General features: G+C 35.6%; 1 protein-coding gene across 2 annotated transcripts in view; it reads right to left on the bottom strand.

Annotated features, from left to right (window-relative positions):
• LOC110102767 (poly [ADP-ribose] polymerase 2-A) overlaps positions 1-16110 on the bottom strand; it is a 30281-nt gene that overhangs the window by 9884 nt on the left and 4287 nt on the right. For both annotated transcript variants that reach the window (XM_028695108.1, XM_020831239.2), the window contains exons 5-11: positions 15342-15571; positions 15083-15209; positions 13046-13101; positions 7355-7428; positions 6521-6567; positions 6360-6409; positions 5606-5668 (exon numbers count right to left, since the gene is read on the bottom strand). In XM_028695108.1, the coding sequence (XP_028550941.1) occupies positions 5606-5668; positions 6360-6409; positions 6521-6567; positions 7355-7428; positions 13046-13101; positions 15083-15209; positions 15342-15571 (647 nt within the window). The remainder of the gene's footprint in view (positions 1-5605; positions 5669-6359; positions 6410-6520; positions 6568-7354; positions 7429-13045; positions 13102-15082; positions 15210-15341; positions 15572-16110) is intronic.

The following is a 16110-nucleotide window of genomic DNA, read 5'->3' as shown; positions in this document are numbered from 1 at the left end:
GATACGCTGTTGCATTTTCTTGTCTTCAATTCGCTACAAGATATTCCCCTCGAAGCATGAACAAGACAAAACACTGGATAGTTTTATAACAATATCATTTTAGTATTTGATACATGTATGAGACAAGGAAGATTCTTTTGTAGCTTCATAATGGTATATTAGAGGGCCCATTCTATGCATTTGTGATGCACGTGTAGGACACTGAGTTGAGGGACTTCATCTCTGGGTCTTCGCCCAAATAGCGCGGCATATTTTCAGGAGCCTTAGTGTTTCTAAAGAGATGATAGAATGAGACTTTTTTTTTTCAAGTGCTCATACTTTGATTCTACATAATCACTCATAAAATCATTCAATCTTGCACACTTAGTGCCACAACTAAGACCTTCATCTAGTGATATATCAATGGTCATCCTCTTTACATCGTGTTGCCCTTATCCCAGTTGTCACTATCACAACCTCCAAAATTATCAATTTGAGGATTTAATTGTACTTGACCAACAAAACTTCCAGTCCTGGTAGAGTGAGCATGTTTATATGCTTATAGGGGATCTAGCACATTCGCAACATCTCAGTCATAGTTGTTGTGGGTGCTTGTAGAGAGCATTGTTGTTTGCAAGTGAATTAATGTACCCGGCTGCAGGGAGCTTGTGCATCAGCTAGATGTTTGGTTATCATTGAATGTAAGGGCATCATCAAAATCATTGCACGTCCAACGTGCTCATCTGCATGTTGTTGTTGACTATTAGTGAAATGCATTTATTATTGATTTTCCTACACTTGTTGGTCAACAGCATGTACCGGATGTAGCGGACCTCCTACAGCAGCTCGTAGGTGTTTGTACCTGTTGTACATTTTCTACTCTTCCTTGCAGCTGGTCGATGCACTTACTTGACGATGCATCGATATTATTTGTACGAATGCTCCAGCATCTATCATATGTTGCATGCATAAGCGTACAATTATCATTTGCAAGCAGACTAAGTTGTTCAACTGCATATTGAAGTGGGTTACTAGTTGAATCACATTCACCACTGATTTCCTTTTTGCGCATGTTAGCTAGAAAATAGTCGCTTAATGCACATCTGTGATTTTGCTTTCAAGATAACATTGTACATTGATTTGTTAGATCCTTGCTTGCAAGGGGTCAATGTATTTTCATGATTGTCAGCTATATGGATGATTTAAAATCTGCTACAGGTTACTCATCATCATCCGTAGATGAACTATTATGCACAATATATCTCCCATAATTGCTTGCAGGGGTTCCTATACAGAGCGGGCTTCTGACTTCAACTTGCATACGTATTGTCACATCATAGATCCCCTACTTATGAATACACTGTAGTCTTCTTAAATGTGCTTGTAGGAGAGTCACTTAACTGGTGTCATATCCATCTTGCATATGAACTATCAATTCGTAGGTTTTCTACTTGTACATTTATTGCAATCCCCTTTATTGTGCTTGTAAGGAGATCCTTGGATCTGCATCATGTCCACCATTATCATTCACCGGCAGCATAGTGTGCTTGTTTGTGGTGGCAAGTTGTGTACAAGTTATACTTGCTTAAGAGCCTTCAAACATCTCTTGCATGCTCGGTAACTACTGCTTGCATAGTTGAATAAGCTTGGAGAGCATTGTTGCATTTATTGCATATTGCATTGTGCACATTTTCTTGAAATTGATTGAACGTCTGTGAGAATTGGGGGTCTTGCTCATCACGAGTTCCATGCTTGTTCATTTATATTTGTTTGAATGACTTAAATTATCATTGGGCACCTGAATTTTTTTATTTAATTGTGCATTTTAGAATTTAGGGTCCAGCTCCCTTTTTTTTCAAGTTATATTCCCTGCCATTCAGCTTGGATCAGGTTCCCTGTTGTTCATCTAAATTTTGTGCATTTTTACTTTAAATTTCATCAACACTCCAGCATATCCCCCATTTGGAAAAAATTTGGGGAGCTGGGCCTTCCCCCAGACTCTCACGCTAAGAAAAGCATGTATGATAGGTGTCAGGTGATACCGCGGCCATAGTCTTTAATCCAACCACGCCAAAAAAAGCGTATATTGGTCTTTAGGGTTACCTGTTTTTACCTACTTTGAAATGCACAACTATTTCCCCGCAAGCACTGATGCACACACAGGTACTTATTGTCCCCGTCATGCTAAGAAAAGCATGTACATGATCTATATGCCTCGTTACAGGTGTCACACCGGGTTCCCTCCTACAACGCTAAGAAAAACGTCTATATGTGATTTCTCAATGTGCCACGTGCGTCGAAGGTAAGATTTCAAGTTTGGGAGATTCTACCTTGGCAATCGTCAAGGTGACAATGTCAGCAATGTTGTTGGCTTAGTCGGTTGTGTCGGTTGTGTCGGCTGTGTGTTGTCGACTGTGTCGAGGTCAATGTCGACGACGCACGAGCCTCCAGAGTCAAGGCATGTTTCTTTTTTTTTAATTAAATGTAATTAAGCATAGTTAATAGTAATTAATCATAATTAACTATAATAAAAAATAAGTAATTATAATTTATGGTAATTAATTATAACTAATGATAATTAATCATACTTAATTATAATAAATATTAATTAATTATAGTAATTATAATTAATTATTAATGAAAATAAATTGTGATTAATCATAATTAACCAAAAATTATTTTAAGTTAATTATAATTAATAATAATTAGTTATAATTAACTATAACTAACATTAATTATAATTAAGAATAAAATTTATGCGATATTTAAGAAGAATATATGTTGAATTTGAACAGGATTTGAGTTAAATCCTGTTAAACAGGATTTAGAGAACTGTTAAATCTCACAGCAAGTTAAATCCTCTGTTTCCCTCTTTTGGCCGTCGGATTTAAGGGATTTGTCTAAAGAAGTGCATGAAAGAGAGAAGGTTGTTACCATCATAGTGAGCAAGCTTTGGTCGCTACTTCCGATCCAAAAAAATGGAAGGAACATGGTTGAAGAAGGCAAAGAAAAATTGTTGTGAAGTCTGCGAGATAGGGTTCGACTTACAGAGGTATTCGAACGACAATGGAGTTGGAGAAGTTTGGTCGTGAGCTAGGCCTGGTTTGATGGCTTGATTCAAAGGGAGCAGGGAGATCAGAGGAAGGGAGCTACGGTATCTAGAGTTCGGCAAAGCGGAATGAGCGTGAGGAAGAAGAAGGATTAATCATCGTTGGTTTTGTTTTAACGATGAGGGCAGAGGAGATCGTGGCGAACGTGCGAAGATCATGGGAGGCAATGTTCGATGTGCGAAGACGCGATGCAGGGCGTCAGATCTACGGGATTTTAGGGATTTCGTGCGGAGAGCAGTGACATCGATGTGTACGCCAGACATACATGAGATTTGAGCTTTATTTATTTATTTATTTATATAAACATCAAGCTCAAAATACCAATTCAGGCTCAAGCTTACAAGTAGAGCTTAAGCTCACTATGTATCAAGCAAGTCAAGTTTGTGCTCGACTCTAGCTCCATTTTGAGTGAATTATAATATATGTGAGTCAATCTTTGAGCAATGACTCGAGTTCAACTCAACTCGATTACATCCCCTACTTGGAATTACATAGAGATGGTATATGTATGGAAACTCATAATGATGAGGACATCGTCAAAGATCTCGACACATGTACCATCAGGAGACGTCGGAGATCGACGGCCACGATCATGAGTTTTATTTTGAGTCATTTTTATGTAGCAGTTTATTTTATTTTTATGTTTTTCCGTTTTTGCCCTTATGGGTAGTTAGTTGCTATTGTAGCCCAAGGGGCATTTTAGTCTTTTGTTTTCCTTGTCAATTGGAGGCCTATATATATGGTCATTTTCCTATGTATGACGGGTTTTTTTTATGAAATGAAAATTTAGCTCTTGTTCTCTTTGTGAGTTCATTTCCCCACGATCTCTTAGTGAGTTCGCCAGAGAAAACTAGATCTCTTAGTGAGTTCTAGTTTTCGAATTATCTCATCTTGTGGAAAATCAACGTGGAGACAAGCGAGGTTAGTAAATTCGTAGCCGTCGAAGCCTTGAAATCTCCATCTCTTCCTTTTCCCCTTGCTCTTGCCGCCGCCCACGCCAAGCAACTCAAGCCGCCGGCCACCCTGCCTCCATCTTCCGCTGGCCAGCTCAGCCGCCGCCGGCCACCCTCCTGCCGGCCAGCCGCCGCCAACCCCTTGGACCGCATGCCGCCGCCCCCTCTTAGCTTCCCCCTATTTGTAATTTTGAATTCCCTTCTCTTAATGATTTCCTAATTAAGCATAATTAATTTGGAAATTTTAATTAAGAGGGTTACACATATTTGAATATCAAATTCCCCTGCTTGTTCATTTGAATTTGGGAGTTACTTAGTGAAATCAATTCTGAAATTAAATTCAGATTTTTGATTATTGTTTGTTTATTCTCTTGTGTCCCCATGTAATTATACTCAAGCCCCTCTCCCTCATATGTGCCGACACCTAATGGGCTTTTCTCTCTCCCCAATTTAAATTCAAACGCCCACCAACAGCCCTAATACTCCTCAATAAACACCTCTAGCCATTAATGGTATTAATTTGAAGATTTCAAATTAATCTCCTCCAAAACCACCTTGAAGCTGATTTAATTCAGTTTTCTAATTTTTCCCCTCTCCCCTCTGCTCAACTGGCCAAAGCCCCTCCCCTCACTAAACACCGCCACCTTTGCCCCCCCTCAAGAAGCTCAAGAATAGATGTTCTCCACATCCATGGAAGGCCGACCCCGACATCAACCACAGCTTCGTCTTTGATGATCAAGGAAGAAAGGATAAGACGTTGGATGCTCTCTATTCATCCCATGGACTACCCGCCACCGGCTACCACTCCAACGGACTACACTTTGTGCGTCATTTGTCTCCTAGTGGCATCGCTCGGTTGACCTCAATCTTCCTCCATTAAAGTGCCACCAACAAGAGAGTGAGTGAGAGACCCAAGGTGAAAAGTTCTATTTGTTAATTGTGGATTATTGTTTCTCTCCATAACATTACTATCTAATTCTATGTTGTCAATTTGATATTGTCCCATTAATCTAGTTGTAACCACATGCCTTACTTAATTTCGACTTGATAATTCCGAGAACTTAATTCGGGTAAGCATTAATTCTATAACTAGCAAGGCTTTAACAATCTTATATTAAAATCCCCAAGCAATTCTTGTTTCCATGCATTACGTTTCACATCACATAAAGAGTGGAGGGCAACTAGTAGACGATAAATTAGTTCAATATACCACTAGAATCCCAATTCTTCAACAATTTCACAAATGAGTTCTTTTTTTTTTTTCAAAATCAGAAAAAAGTTGATTTCAAGATCTAAAATGTTTTTAGTTTTGATCTATGGGAGCAAAATAATTTATTCCGTTACTAACCTTCTAGTAGCAATGCCTTCATCGACAACAGCTCTAAGCATCAAAGTATAAAGTTATTGAGAAGGGCTCATGCACAATTTAATTCAAAAACGACAAAAGTTTGTTACATAATTGAAGTAGACATCTAGATATATGTAATAAGTAAAAACTCAAAACTTTAAGATTGAAAATGTGCACTGTGAAAATGAGCACTGTGAAAATCATTGCAAGCATACCAGAGATTCAGCATCATCTTCTAGAATCTTAGTTGCAATCTCAATCTCTCCTAAAGCTGAGACCTTAAGAAAAAAAAAAGTGAGCATAAGCCATGGGAAGTTCCAAAAAATATAAATTTAAAAAAAAATAATGATATATGTAAAATATATATATTTGTAAAATACTCCAAATAAACCAACAATTGTATGAATTTGAACTGATTGGCAAAAACTAATGCACTCATGCAAGCTTCATTCAATTTGTTATAGTAAACCTAAATCAAATAAATCATTAACTAAATTTAGGTACATTAAAAAGTTTCTAAACTCATATGTTAATAAGAAAGAACTCACTAGTCCGTTGAAGCCTATCTGAACCACTATGCATGCCCTCTAACAGTTACCAATTACAAAGTTACTTCATATCCAAAACAATCATAGATTCTAACAAAATCACAAAAGCCGTAGCTTAATTGTATTGCTAAGGAGAGCACGTACTCCATAATTCCATTATTTCGAAGATATCAGATATCAAAAGATAATAAATGCCGAAGAAAGGAAATTTGGAAATTGGAATATCAATTAGATAAAAACAAAAACAATTTGTTGTTTCTCAGAGCAGTCTGTGCCTTCAGTAGATAATCTATTATCAAGATTAATCTTTTTGGGAGATATAGGATTTGAGAGACTTGAGAGAACTATGATAAGGCTGTAGCAATCAATTCATAGAAAATGTATAACCACAAAATTTAAGAAATGCTTAACTAAAATTTACCATTTCCAACTTGCATTTTACTTTATAAGGAGTGTCAATCACAAATTCGCCTGCAACATTATTAGCAATATATGCTAGGTAAGGGCTACAGAAATTCAATGAAAAATATTATGGTTTAGCAAAAAAAAAAAAACTACACAAGCAAATGTACTAGAACATACGCATCTTTTTAAAACCAAAGTCATGAGGAATCACAGTGTAGAACTCCCTGCAAATTGAAATTAATTTCTATTAATAACCCATGGAGCAGTGATGAAATACAACTTTCTTATTCTTCAAAATATACTTATAAAAAAATATAAGAATGAGACCATTCTAGATCCTTTGACAACAATGATTAGCCAACCTGAATGCTCGTATTACAGACCATAGCAATCTCATCATTATCATTTATTTCCCTATGTAAGGCACGTAAAATAGACGAGTATTTTGTTCCCATATAAAAATACAAAAGTTGTCAATTTGTAGTAAATTGTTGACCTATTAAGAACCGAGAAATAAGGCACCAGTCTCATGTCATGTATGACACTGCCTGCACGTTCAACCCTAAATTAAAATACTTTTTGACATTTAATTTGCATGATTTTGGATCTATAGAGTTTTAAATTTAGCTAGATCACTACTGCTAACCTATTAAGCTCAGAAAAGCAAAAAAGGATAAACTTTATCACAAGTCCTTAGTGGTTCTAGTTCTAAACGTTGTTCAAGACGTGGCAAAACTTGCAGTTCTCGGTTTGCTAGCTTTTGAACCTGCAGCTAATTTAGCGTTGATTGTGAAACCCAAATTGAAGTAGAGCCTGCAATCAGGCACATAAAACTTGAAAACAAACGAAGTACGGAACTGTAAGGAACATGTGTAAAATCTTTATAGAAAAATTCAAATTGATTCCTAAAATAAATGTGCAACACAATACTAAATAAGAAAAATATCATTACTTAATTGTCCTTTACAAAAGGTATGCACCTACCATACCACACTAGTAGATGAGGCTTACCCACTTAATTCTTCGAGTTTTTTCCTGTCAGCTTTCCCAACCATGTCAGAGATTCTCCTCAAAACATCATAGCCCTATACAATTCAGTAAGTCCATGGAACTTTTAGAAAGATCAAACAAACTAGTGCAGATATATACTTTTATTATTTATAAACATGAGTGGAAATTAGAAATGAAACAATGAAAGCAATATTCATTATCAGCAGCAGCTGCCTTATGGAAACTATTTGGAGTCAGCTACTTGAAATTTTCTCAACAATTCATCCTTGCTTAGAGTTGAATTCCTATTGAACCCGGCAAACCAATTATTATTCCAAACATTACTACTGATGTAAGAGCTGGTTTAACTAGCCAGTTCAATTGAACCGACCAGCTTCTATTAGTTGAACCGTGCGAACAACAGAGAGGAGCTGCGAATAGAGCGTGCCTGGGCGGACCGCAAGCAAGCTCGGAGGCCTCGGACGTGTTCGTTTCGCAGTTCTGAGCAAAGAAATGCATATAGGAATGAAATGGAACGACTCCTCACGCGAAATAACTACCGTTTGCTCACTCCTGAAGAAGCGAATCGCATGAGAGAATTTCTGTCGAGAGAACTGAGAAGTGGCTGAGAGGAAGAAGATGGAAGAAGGTATTTTATCGATCTTTTGCATATTTGGTGAAATTTCTTCCATAAACTAAATCTAATAAAGAGGAAATATCTCTTTTGAAGGCAGAGGAAGAAATTGGAGGGAGAGATCGAATTTAGAGTTTAAAATTTTTCTATATCTGACGAAGGTGGAAGGTGAATACAAGTAAATCTTGTTTGACAGTGAAAGAGGAGAAGAAATTTATTGAGGCAACTTTCTTTGATTTAAAAGAAATTTATTTTTATTCTTTTATGTGGTTTTGGTTGTTGTGTGTTAGAGATGGATAGAGTAGATTGTGGAAGATTTAGATTTCTTCAATATTATGTTATATCATTCAATAAGAAAGTTGTCCTTGAAATGACTGAAATAAATTTAGAAATTTCTTCTGATAATGTTTTGTGTTTGAAGTTCCCTTAGGGATATCAAATCAATTCAGTAGTGTTAGGTAGACATTTAATTTTGTGAAATTGATTAGTGATAATTAATGAATCTCAATGCTATTTGGAACAGCAAAATATTTTCATAAGTGAACTGAGAAAAGTGATTTGAAGTCTATACCAAGCTCGAGATTGGAAGGAAATTAAAAAATGAAGAGAAATAAAGTGAGTAATTTCAATTGTTTTATAGCAAAGTCAGATTTACTTTTATGTTGTATCAATTTCTTTTAATTATCAAATTACTACATGATTATAGCATTATATTGATTTGATGGTTATTATATGAATACATTATTTGAGAAGGGTAAAAGAAATAGAAAGGTGAAATATTTGCTACATGATTTTTTATAGAACATAATAATACATCTAAAGTACTTAATATAGTTCAATATTAAATATACAATTAACTCGATATTGATTAAATTACAAAGATATATATATATATATATATATATTCTTACAAATTATAATAATATGTGAAGGAAAATGGAGCAAATTAAATGATGATTTAAATGAAAAGGAGAGTAATTAAAAGAAGGAAAAGGTATATGCATGCAAAATTACAGAAGTTCAATCCCGTATGGTACTAGCTGGGGAAGCAACGTATATGTGCACGTTAAAAGGAAAAAAGAAAATGAAAATGAAAATGGTTATACCTTTATAGGTACATTTAGACGGTGCTCTTGTATTAATGAAAATGAAAATAGATTAAATATCAAATGAAAATGAAAGGAATGTTAAGTGGAAATGGACAAATGAAACAGAACATGAAGTAATTTATGTGAAAAATAAATTTTAAAACTTATGGCATATGAAAGAAAATGCATATTTTATTTACTAAGAAAGATAAAGAAGAAAGATGTATGTTTATTTCATATGACTAACTATTAGGGTGTCAATTTTTGACACGACCCGAAACCTGACCCGGAAAAATTCGGGTTTGGGTCAACCTGTTTGCGAAACGAGTCGGGTTCGGGTTCGGATTTTTTACCCATTTGAAAAAACAGGTCGGGTTCGGGTTGACCCGACAACCCGAGATTGACCCAATATTGACCCGGATTGCCCTACCTGTTTTAATTTTTTCTGCCTGGGGGGAATCGAGGTTGCACCATGCCGGATTTGTCAGCGCCTCATCAGGATTTGACATAAATCAATCACGTCAGGCGTCACTCGAGACTTGCATCAACGCTGCACCGTCCGGACTCCAGCAATCCCACTGGCCAAACCTGTCGCATTGCGTCGCTGCCTTGAGCGGCTGAGCCCTCGACTACACATCTCGATCGCCTCGATCCAATCCGGCATGCCCGCCTCGATCCAATCCGGCATGCCCGCCTCGATCCAATCCGGCCGCATGACTGCACGAGGCACCTTGAGAGCTCGACCTGGCCGCCTAATCCGGCATGCTTGCCTGCCGTTTATTAAACCAAAATTTAAAAAAAAAAATAGTGGGTTGTCGAGTTGTGACAGATAACATAAAAGGAGAGGGGGAAGATGAAAAGACACAAGGCAAGAAACTAAGAAAAACTCAACTTGAGTTGACCCCCCTTTTGTCTACATCAGTTAGGGTCAACCCATTTACGGCCGAGTCAAATCGGGTTCGATCCAAACCCGACACGTTGACCTGAATTGACACCCCTAATTCACCCCTACTAACTATTGTATATGAAATGGTGAATATCCACTAAGTTTACTTAATAAATTTACTCTATTAAATTAATTTTTTCAAGTAAATTTTTTGAAAAGCAGAAATGGCTAAAAGAAAGGATTTTGTGTATAGAAGATGGCGCTCAAATGAAAGAATGTAAAATAAGTTATGTTTAAATGTATATTCAATGTACAAGTAGTGTTAGTGGCTCTTCATTGTTATATATAATTATGAAAAAAATTTATTAATCGTCCGACTATTTGTTCCTGCCTCGTTAATTCGAGCATTTGGGCCGGGTTATGACAACTGAGGTTCACTTTGACTTGTGCATTCCCCTGCTCTAATCTCATTCACATAAATTGTTTGACTCACCATTATTTCTAAGCAGAGGAAAAGCAATTTTTCATAAATTTATAGATAATAAAATGCCTCAGACCATATAATGTTAAAATACAAGAAACTAAGGCCTATAAAATCAACAGCTAGGCCCTCATTGGTCCCAATAATTTTTCATAAACACAAAGCACAAAAGAAGATTCAATAATCAATTGTTATGAATACACTGGGGAATTCAGTAAAATTAATGGCATTGGCCTATTAGCATTCATATATGAGAAATGGAACCAAGTATTCCTTAATATATATATATATATATATATTAGAATGGAAATGATGTATTATTAAGCTAAATATCGCATGACAAGAAGTAAATTTGAACTTTTACGTATAATATTCTCAGTTTTTTCCAAAGTATGCCCCAACCTTTATATTCTAGAAAAGATGCAAACAAAAGATGATTTTTGTGTGTTCTTACTTTTTTACTATGATGCACCGACGCTTCTCCTCAAAAAGCTGTGCAATGTCTGACACGTGTCCGGCACGACATACGTTCGAAAATCCTCTATCACGTGCCGGATACGCTGAAAATATGTCCGATTAAAAAAATATTAAATACAAATTGAACACGCGTGTCTTAAATATTTTAAGAATTTTTAAAATATAATTACTTGTATTATAATTTTTATTTATTTATATTAAAATTAAAATTATTAGTTCATATCCTCAACGTTAAATCAATCGTCCGCACGCAATGTCACATTCATCAAATATTCTCATTTTCATTTTTCCTTGATCGGTCGTGATTTTGGTTTCACAACAATGCCCTATGTCATTTCAACATCGACGTCTGACGTCATTACAACATCGATATTTTAAAATCATCTCAATATCAAAAGTCTGACACTGTCTTGACATTGATGCTTGACGCTAACAATTCTACACCCACAACTTGATAGCTCATCCTTATCCGATGTCTTTTTAACATCGACAACTAACGCCCTCTCAACATCAACGACTGACACCTCTTGACATTGACGTCCGATACTTACTGCATAACATCAATTCCTGACTCTCGGCATCATTGTCGTCTCCTTTCTCGATGCCTGATACACGGCATCGAAGCTCGACTCTCGATAACCTAATATTAATAATTTTAAATAGAAATTCTAGTTGAATGATTTATTATTTCTAAATTATTTTTAATATAATGCTTATTCAATTTTTATACACTATTTTTAAAATATAAAACTTATTATACCGCATCCAACCGTGTCCATGTCCAATATTTTCAATAATTGACGTGTCCAATATCCGTATTGAGTCGTATTTGTGTCGTCATGTCCGTGTCGGTGCATCATAGCTTTTTGGTGAGAATTATTCTGTTTAATTTTATCGATTTACTTTAAAAAGAATTCAGTTTCATATAAAATTTTCTAATGAATAGCATATCAAAGTGATATAATACATAATTATGTACTTACAATGGCACCTTTTGTGCAATTATGAATCACAAGTATTTCGTAAATGTCATGAATTTAAACCTATCAGATTTAACTAATGTAAAAATGTAAAGGTTCTCAATAAGCATATTTAGCATTCAATTCAAGCCAGATAAAATTGGCTGAGGTTTGATTTTCTAAGGAAAATTATAATTTCAATATGAAGTGATAAAGTACATCACGAGCCTTACGTCAGATATATATGAAATTGCAGAGATAATGATTATAATATAACTAAACAAATGTTTTTCCTGATTAATCAACAAACACCTATGGATGACTAGGTTCTCCCTCTTTTACAAAATATATGGAAAATATTTATGGGGTAATTGATTATAAAGAAATCATTGATGTTTGAAGTTGAAGGACTAGAAAAGTAAAGAGTAAAACCTAGATAACATAGTTATCGATCATGCAAAAATGAGTTCTACAGAAGAGTTGATACTTCAGCAACAATGTGCAACAATAATAAGCAATGAATAATAATTCATAAAACCGATCAAAATTTGTTGAGATTAGGCTGAAGATGATGCTGAAGAGCCAATACAAGGAAAGATTAACTAATTTCTTTCTAAATTTTCAAAATCAAATAAATCTATAGGAATTAATTTATTTTCAATATATGATCTAACAAACCATCTAATATTTACCAAGAGAAAAAATAATAAAAATAACTAGTACAGAAGTTTCATATTCTACAACCCAAACATGATGTGATATCGTGATTAAATATATTTGCGTACAATAAAATAGACAAGAAACACACACTTGCATTGTAAATCTTTTCTTCTCATTTTATACTATTCAAAGGGAATACAACACAACATAGAAATAGCTCTTTACTGGTGATCATAAAGTTTCGTAAGCACTAAATTCCAATTATAATTTAACCCTTCGGAAGGCAAACAATATGGTTCTTAAAAATCAAAATAACACCATGAGCACACCAATGACTCGGTTGCTCAAAAATAAAAGAGAACTAAACTATTGGAAAATTCCTATTTTTTTTTTAAATTCCTTTGTTTGGACGAAACTCTCAGCCAACTAATCTATCAGAGTCTATCATGTTCTATGAGGTAAGAAAAATAAAAGAAAACGCTTTTATCCTAAAAAAAAGCAATACGGTGTTGAAGCACATGCCTTACCTTCAGAATTGTCGATTGGCTAAGCTTACCGAGGGGCAATTTCTCAGCATTGTAACCTGGTTAAAAAAAAGGGGAGCAAAAAGCCAGTTATAAATAAAACTAATAAATTCAATGAATATCCAATGCTAGAAAGCCTAAGCTTCAAATATGCACAAAAAAATATTTTTTGAGCATGTTAGTTTATCACAAATAGTGCATATACATGAAGAAAAGTTTACAAGGTTGCTTAAAGAACATGAGACTCTACATGTATAAATCCTAACTTCTTAGGATCTTGCGGATGAAAAACATAATGAAGTATTCAAAGCTAATAACACCATAAATCATTATAACCTAAATAATTGCATACTTCTGGAGTTATATGTTATGGCCGGTCCTGCAGTCGACCCAGCGGCCAGAAGGTGGACTAGCAGCAAGAAGCAAGTCAGCATGGGATTTGGCCCCCCATGTGGGGCCCAGTAAGCCAATCATTCCATATGCAAAGAGGTGGATTAAAGAAGGAATTAATGGAGGAATTTTGAATTCAAATTAGAGAGGGAATTTAATTAAGGTAAAAAAGATATTTTAGGGCTGATTTGGAAGGAAGAAGAGGGATTATATAGATGTTATTTTGTATTGGGGTAATATTTTTATTGAGTTTTTTTTCTGTTGTAGTTTTCTGTGAGGGCTTCCTAGTAACATCTAGGTTGATTGGGAGATACAATCTACCTCTTTAATTGTACATTGCTTGTATCTTTTATTTATTGTCAAGTATTAATAAAAAAAATAAGCCACTATTTCTTCCAAATTCTGCTGTTTTTTACTGTTTTTTTCTGTGAACTTCCTGTTGTGTTCACAGAAATTTACTCCAAGGCGTATCAAATTAAAATTATAGCACTTTCTTGGGCGGAAAACCAAGTTGTTTTTGCTATTGTAGCCTAGATCCGATTAATGACACCAAAGAAGATGGATGCATTAGAAGGCGTGATGGAACAACTCAAGGTCGGAGTAGAGGAAAAATATTCTGGGGTGGAGGGAAGACTCTCAACCATTGAGAACCGCTTTGGAAACTTAAAAGGTATGATGAAAAAGATGTTTGAGATGCAGTCGAAAAGCATCACCGGCAATTCCTAGGATGGAATCAAGAGGAAAGGAGATTCAGGAGGACGGTGATGAAGGGGAGAGTGTTTTTCATCAAGGACCGCCATGTGGGGTTCCTTTGGTGGGCGGATCGGGGTATTCCGATGGGAGGACAACAAGGAGGAGGGAGGCTGAACCTTTTGGGAGACTACCCGGGCATGGGAAGAGGTGGAATGGAGAAGGGCATGGTTGTGGGGAGCCATGGGGTCCAACTCAACCAGGGAGGAAGGAAGGAAATCACACCCCCTCTCCTGGTTCAGCCTAGGAATCGCCGGAATACTCCAAGGCTTATCATTCTATTTGAAGTTTACATCCGGTCATCAAGAAAATGAGGGCTAGCATTGACAAGAAAGGGTGAAAATCAGCTTCAATTAAGAATATTTATTTTTTTTTTATTTCTTATTTATGAGTCCGTCCTCTAATCTCTGGGGAACCTTTTAACTTTTGCTACAATGACTTGCACTAGCATGAATGGTACACAATGCCATCAAGAAATGAGGATATCTTCAGTAGTCCAAACAGATGAGTGCCTTCATATGCTATTGGAGGAGAATTACCGGTGATTAAATATTTCAAAATAAATTTGGACAAACAAGAATGCTTCAGGTTCCCCTTCCCAACCAAGTTCACTAAGTTCTTTCTAAAGTACCCTCAGTCTTCAAAAACGGCATGAACAATTATAGTAGAATAAATTCTTAATGCGGGGGTATATTATCCATATTTTATACTGCCTGACTGATCAGATACATACGATAAGGATATGATGTTACTTCTCTTTGCTTGCTGTTTTTAATTAACAAACGCATCACTCATTCAATAATGTAAGTGTATCTAAATCATCCCAATAAAATGTTCTAGCATTGACAAACTATGAAGTGCAAGTAATGCGATGCAAATAAATGCATATAAACGGCTTGCCTATCTCAAGCATCTGTTGCTTCATCATGCTGACATTGCAAATAACTGAGATGAATTTTGCAATACGACCCTCAAGTTTTGTCTCTCGAAGTTGAGTATCAACAGATTTTATGATCTTAGGTGGCATCTGATGGAAGCAGGCCAAATAAAGATTAGCAAAGGCACAAATATTAACAAACGTCAATGCAAGCTACAGTTAGCCGATAAAAATAAAATGACAAAATCCAAAAGCTTTCAAATAAAATCTATAACAAATTACCTTCTCATCCCCAGCTTCACCATAGTCCATCTCTAACAAAGTATAACATTTAGGATAACAAACAAAGTTCTTTCTGCTGGACCATTGATTCTTTGTCTTTTCAAAGAACTTGATTTGAAATTCGTTTATTGCTCTTTCCCGTGTGAAAGGACCATGCAGTTTGTCTTGACCTTTGACTCCAACTCTGCCCCATCTACAGTAAACCATGAACTTGAAGCCATCATCAGATTCTGCAATTTAGTATTACATGGAGATTTCAAATATATTCCTGGGCATCAAGCCACATGAAAGTCTGCCTAAATCTATTGTTAAAAAGCAGTGTAGAACCATAACCCCACATTATCCCTTGAATCTGCCGTGAAAAAAAAAATTTCTCAAGTATTAAACAACAAATTTATAAAATGAAATCCTAAATTATGTTTCATAACTCTGAGACAAGTGCACAGTGACAAATTGTTTTATCTTAAATAATGTAAGATAGTAAAGTGGGAACAAGGCGTTGCAATTCTCAAATTTAGAAATCCCAAAAATCTATTGTTACGAAGTAATAGAGCACCAAACCACAAACTATCCCTTAAATCTACAGTCAAAAAAGATATTCCCCCTTCTCAAGCCACAAATTTCTAAAGTGAATCCCTTAAATTATGTTTCATAATTCCTGAGTCAAGTGCACGGTGATAAAAGAAATAGTCTATGATTGAAAGAGTGAGTTGCAATACTGAAATTTAGATATAAGAATGCAGAACAAGAACTTTAACCAGTATGAGAT

The sequence above is a fragment of the Dendrobium catenatum genome, unplaced genomic scaffold (assembly GCF_001605985.2).
Source record: "Dendrobium catenatum unplaced genomic scaffold, ASM160598v2 fragScaff_scaffold_621, whole genome shotgun sequence".
Lineage (NCBI taxonomy): Eukaryota > Viridiplantae > Streptophyta > Magnoliopsida > Asparagales > Orchidaceae > Dendrobium > Dendrobium catenatum.
This window is presented reverse-complemented; position numbering and strand designations above follow the sequence as displayed.